We start from the raw sequence: 5,981 nt of genomic DNA, 5'->3' as shown, positions 1-5,981 counted from the left end.
GTTCTAGAGAGAGGTTCTAGAGAGAGGTTCTAGGGAGACTAGCAAGAAAACCCCAAAGGTGGTTGGTGCTTTCGGTACATTGTGCCTCTGCGGCAACCTGATGCCTTGGCTACTCCGCTTTCTTTGCCCTTCCTGGAAGAAGCTGCCTTTAGCCTTGAAGTGGGAGAAGAAATGGAGATGCCCATTACTTTGGAAGTGGGTCAGAGCAAAAATCCTCCCATAATACTTGTTTTTTTTTATAAACAGAAATTTATTTCTCACAGTCTGGAGGCTGAAAGTCCAAGATCAAAGCTCTGGCAGATTTGGTGTCAGGAGAGAGCCTGCTTCCTGACTCATCTCCCGTAATACTTCTTAGGCGTCATTGCCACAAACACAACCACCACGGAGAGGCTGAGAATATGGAGTTTCTCATGAAGCCCATCCTCTAAATTTCATGTTTTCTCTGGTTTTTCTTAAGTGATATGGACCAATATTTATTTTAATAAATTATAGGAATTCAGAGACATTTAGCAGGAAAAGGACCAAGAGATCATTGAAGAGATCTCTCATGCCTATCTAAAAGAGCTTCAAACATTTCTGATCTTTAAAAATAATGAGTGTGAGTTTAGGTCTCATTACACTAAAATGGCAATAATAGCCAGAGGGAACATATGCGGCTAAAACATCTGTGCATGAGCCAGGGAGACATATCTGCTCTTGCGACTTAGGAGAACATGTATATACATGAACAAGCGAAGAAACCCTCCAAACTTACTAATTTCCTCCCTGCCATAGCTTTCCTGGCCCCTGTACCCTATGGAAAATGGTAGAGTCGTTTCTTTGAAGGGAAAGCGTCTCATGCAGTTAACATCGTTTTTCAAAGTTGTGATGTTAAAGCAGTGAGTGGCGGAACATAAAAGGACCCTTTAGTTCTGTGCGCCAAGGCATCCAAGTGGAAATTGTAATTTTTAAAATAAATTCAGTGTTCATATGTATATAATACATCTTCCTAGAAGATGATTTACTAACAGGTGACAGCATTCAAAAACAAAGACAGGTAAAGTTTTGCAAGATTAAATCAGATTTTGAGTTATTCAAAAATTAGAAAGCTGAAGACATTTAACAGGATTATTTCTAATTCTTTTTGGTTATATAAAAGATGCTTTTTAAGTTAAGAACCCTGGTGGATTTTTTAAAATGCATTCAGCAAAATAAAATCCTCAAAATAACTTAGGTGTTTATCCAATCACGATCTTAAGCAAAGTCATTTTATTTTTATTTACTTACGAAAACTTTTTATCCAAGCTGATCAATAAACCAATAAAATATGCTGGCTGTGCATCCATCCTGTTCACCTAAAACATGGAAGTTTACATATAGTTCAATCTATATTTACATAATAAGCAAATTCTTACACAAAACCTATACGTTAATGAAGCAACCTATTTAGAACTTTTTCTAAGGAAGAGATTCATGTAGAAATCTTGTGGAATATCCAATGTTATGTTTTTCATAAAAATAAAAGTAAAAATATGCACATTATATAACAACTTGCATTTATAAAGCAAATATTTAAAGTAGCTCTATAATATCGAACGTCTATAGTAATTAGGTTGTTGAAGGCCATCTGTTAAACAAAGTCACCATTTAGGATTATGTGTCTAAGGAAAGACTTCTTGATCCATGCATATATTTGTGCAACATTAGAGAATTTCAAACCAAGGTATATCTACAAAGATGAAGATAAGTCAGACTACACTCTTACTACCTGTGTAATCAAATAAATCTTTATTTCTCATTACTGTTCAACTTTTTTCCTGCTCTCTTTCCTATCCTTTTTCTGGCAACAAACAAGAATGCCAGGAAGATTTTTAAAGAGAACGATTGAACCAGGAACTCTTAGAAGAAACAAATTACACCTTCACTCTTAGCTGACAAGAAAGGTTTTTATAGGAATAATCAAGATGTACTACCTATTAGCCAACAATTTGGTCCAACTAAAGTAGATTTCTAAATTAATAATCAGCCTGCACTATACACAAAGAATTGATATAAACAACTAGTTAGATATTACAATCTTTGAAAATCAAATTAGTGAACTCAAAGCCATGAAGTACGGATCCTCACACAGCCCAGACTACAACTGTCGATGGGTTCTGTGATTCTTCACTGAATATTGAAGCAACGGGTCATTCCTTTCTATTATGGCCGACATCCCCACAGGTATGTCTTTACCCTGACCCTAGAAGGTGAAAACTCATCACATAATTTAAAATTGCAGCACAGGGTACCAACTATAGACAATATCTTTGCTTAACACATGTCAGTGGTCCATTCTTAAATTAATCATTTTCTTACATATTTCCATAGAAACTTCTTTTCACTTTCACTTTGAATGGAAACAAGATCACCAAAATTCCTCTTGCAAAATCCTCGTGCATTGTCCATTGTTTCCGAGTCTTTACTAAAATAATACTGGTAGTCTTTGTAAATAACCCACCCATCTTCAGTGACCGGTGGATCTGAAAAATTCATGGAAAAGGGTGATGGATTTTACTTTGGTGAATTTAAGAATCTGGTTTGAATGGTACACACAAATGAGAAGGGCAGAGTAGCTACTCTATCAGAGGTGTCTGCAACTCCGAGAGCCCAGATTAAGCAGGATGCTCATGCTAAATACAGACTGAAATACCTAAGGCCAGATTGCCACTTGCCACCAACTCTGTACAAGCTCATTACTTTCTCTTCCCAACTAAGTTCCACGAACTGGTATCTCTATTGGGTAAAGCAGTGGTTCTCAACCTTCTGGCCCTTTAAATACAGTTCCTCATGTTGTGACCCAACCATAAAATTATTTTCATTGCTACTTCGTAACTGTAATGTTGCTACTGCTATGAATCGTGATATAAATATCTGATACGCAGGATGGTCTAAGGCGACCCCCGTGAAAGGGTCATTTGACCGCCAAAGGGGTCGCGACCCACAGGTTGAGAACCCCTGGGGTAAAGGACCTTCCAGCTTTACCTTCATTAATAGGATCACATAGCTGGAAGGATTTACATCCAGGCACCAGTGATGTTCTAGGTGTAAGAAGTGGAGGCCGTGAGAAAGCATCTTTTATCTCAATAGAACAAACAACTTTTGTAATAGAGGGGACTAGGGTGCTTCCGTGTATAACGGGAAAACCAAAGAATTCACAAACCAAGAAGTCTCCTATGGCTTCTGCCAAACCATAGAATTCTATGATTCTGCGCTGGTGTGGCTAAATAGAAGCTCCCAAAGATATCTAGATCCTCATGTCTGGAATCTGTGAATGTTACCTTACACAGAAAAGGCACTTGTAGATGGGACTAAATTAAGGGAGATAGATGGAGAGACTATCCTAGATTATGTGGTTGGGCCCTAAATGTAATCTCAAGGATCCTGATAGTTGACTCCAGAAGAAGAAAACCATGTGACAAATGAAGCAAGATGCCACATTGCTGGTTCTGAAGATGAAGAAAGGGGCCATGAAATAACCATGCCAGGAATGTAGCTCTAGACGCTGGTAAAGGCAAGGGAATAGGTCCCCGCTTTGAGCCTCTGGAGGGAGCATGGTCCTGCTAATACCTTGGTTTCAGCTCAGTGAAACTGAATTCATATTTCTTACTTCTGGGTCAGGGAATAAATGGCTGTCACTTTAAGCCACCAAGTTTGTGGAAGTTTGTTACAGCAGCCCTAGGAAACTAATACCTGTGCTAAAGAAGAAACAAGTGATCTTGGATTTGATTTGTAAACATTCATTGTACTAATAGCTGCTTGATATTTGTGCTCATGAACATCTGTCTGGAGAGAAAGATCCAAACTTGCATGAGATTTTCCAAGATATTAACAACTTCTGCTCTCCACCTTTTTAGGACAAGTTTTGTTTTGTTTTGTTTTTCATTGTGAGAAAAAAGAGCGGGGAAAAGCTATCAATACAGAGATCAGAAAATTAAACACCTACTGTCTTCGGGAGTTGGTGTTGGCTCAGGTTTTGGTGTTTGGCCTGGAAAACAAACAAAAAAAATTAATATAAAGTATGCTGCCCTTCTGCAATTACATATTCTTCTAGTTTCACAGTTTTCATAAAGCTAAATATAGCTAAATGTAGCTAAAAACTTAATTGTTCTCTTTTCTTTTCTTCCCCCTCCCCTCTACTCTCCAATTCTCCTATCATGCTATGGAGGAGGAAAGTGAAGGAAAACAGAAGTAGGAGTGAAGAGATAAACAAAGCAGGTACAATAATGGCCACCAGAAATCAAAAGGAAGTTTTCAGGCACAGCAAGCCCTGCCATACAAAGGAAAGAAAAGAGAACCAGTTTTGGAATCAGAAAGCCTAGGCTCAAATTCCAGACCCGGGTTTAAAATGCTTGCCCTTAGTTTTGTCAACAGTAAAAAGGAGTTAGTAATTATGTGTAAATACCTGAGGTGAAATACGTGAATTATTTGTATTTATAAGGTGCCCAATAGATATTAATTTTATAGTCACACATATTATCATTAGCTATGAAATTACTTCAAATTTCATTATTTGAAATTATATATGAACCACTTATTTATAAAATATACTTTCTTTACAGAATCTTATTTTTATTAAATGTATGTTTTACTAAAAGTTAAATAAAATAATTTTCCTTTCAAGTCGTTGTTGATATATCTGGACTCTGTTGGAATCTGATAAAAGGACTCAAGTTTCTCAGCTTTTGGTTTAATATAGTCCACCTCCATAAGAATAAAAGTACCAATGACCCATAAAGAAACAAGACATAATAAAATCATTTGTAGCTAGAACTTTACAGAAAAATCAGCCACTACGTATCCCTCCATTTTGAAAACGCTAGTCTAAGCAGGAGTGAGGAAAACAAGCAGACAGACAGCAACAGTGTCCTGAGCAGTAGACTTGAGACAGTGGCCAAGGTTTCCCCACAGCAGAGGGCAATGTGGTTCCATTATCTGTTTACAAAGAACTAGCTGATGTATGTTTTGGTTCAAGGGTGGGTCTGTTTGTGTGTTTTTAAGCATTAGAATCTGGGTCCTCCGACCTCCCTGCCCGACTTGGATATGTGGACCTTTCTGAGTCAAGATCGTGACTCATAGCATCACTGCTACGCTTTGACCGTTAGCAACATGGTGGGTCCTCCAGACGGTGTCTGTCCTTTGTGTTGAACATTTCCTCGAGAAATCAATATTTCGAATATTCGGACTTCGGAAATTTTTCACCTAATGTAGGCCAGAGGGTGACAATTCCCAAAAAGCAATGGCACAGTCATTGCTCTGCTCACGGAGCAGAACATCCACTCCTACCACCGGGAGCCTGAGCCAGAAACCAGAGCTCATGGGAACTGTTCCCAGGGACGTGACTCGAGTCTAGGATTCCCAGTGGCCTTTTGATCTTCTGTTCCTTTGGAACATTTATCTGTGTTCAGCGACTTCATTCTCATCCTGTGAAAAGATGGCTCCTGCCAGTTCCTTTATTTTTTATGTTGTTTGGTTCTGCTAATAAAGGGAAGTTATTGGGATGTGAGAGGGTTAGTTCTTCGAGCTAAGATAAAGGAAAGAACAGGTTATCATACCTTTACGTATCTGGCAAATCCAGTTCTTAAGATGTTCACAGTTAATATCATTCCAGGACATACTAGGGTCACCTTTCAGCTCTCCACAGTATTCAATATTTCCATAATTATTAGGTTCTCCATAAGACCAATTTTCATAGGAAACCTATGTTAGAAACATTATACACCCACCGTTTATATCAGCCCAATGTCAATCATTTACCCAAACAGGAAAGTAAAGATATATTTATATTTTTAAAACCATTTCCCTTTTTTTTCACCATAGTTTTGCTTCTAAAGCAAGATTTATAAACATGAATGGGAAAGAGATTTCATTACATGGAAACTTTTGAAGTTGAGTAGCGTATGCTATTGATTATTAGAAAATTTTCTTTATTCTGATTAAACAGAATGGCTCTAGAGCAGGGA

General features: G+C 37.9%; 1 protein-coding gene across 1 annotated transcript in view; it reads right to left on the bottom strand.

Annotated features, from left to right (window-relative positions):
• The window catches only part of MRC1 (mannose receptor, C type 1), a 116,034-nt gene that overhangs the window by 46,786 nt on the left and 63,267 nt on the right, over positions 1 to 5,981 (bottom strand). Inside the window, exons 15-18 of the mRNA XM_006759916.2 lie at positions 5,574 to 5,718; positions 3,965 to 4,006; positions 2,338 to 2,501; positions 1,267 to 1,334 (exon numbers count right to left, since the gene is read on the bottom strand). Coding sequence (XP_006759979.1) covers positions 1,267 to 1,334; positions 2,338 to 2,501; positions 3,965 to 4,006; positions 5,574 to 5,718 — 419 coding nt within the window. The remainder of the gene's footprint in view (positions 1 to 1,266; positions 1,335 to 2,337; positions 2,502 to 3,964; positions 4,007 to 5,573; positions 5,719 to 5,981) is intronic.

This window comes from Myotis davidii, unplaced genomic scaffold (assembly GCF_000327345.1).
Source record: "Myotis davidii unplaced genomic scaffold, ASM32734v1 scaffold376, whole genome shotgun sequence".
In the NCBI taxonomy this organism is placed as follows: Eukaryota; Metazoa; Chordata; class Mammalia; order Chiroptera; family Vespertilionidae; genus Myotis; species Myotis davidii.
The sequence above is the reverse complement of the archived record's forward strand: the minus strand, read 5'-3'. Positions and strand labels throughout refer to the sequence as shown.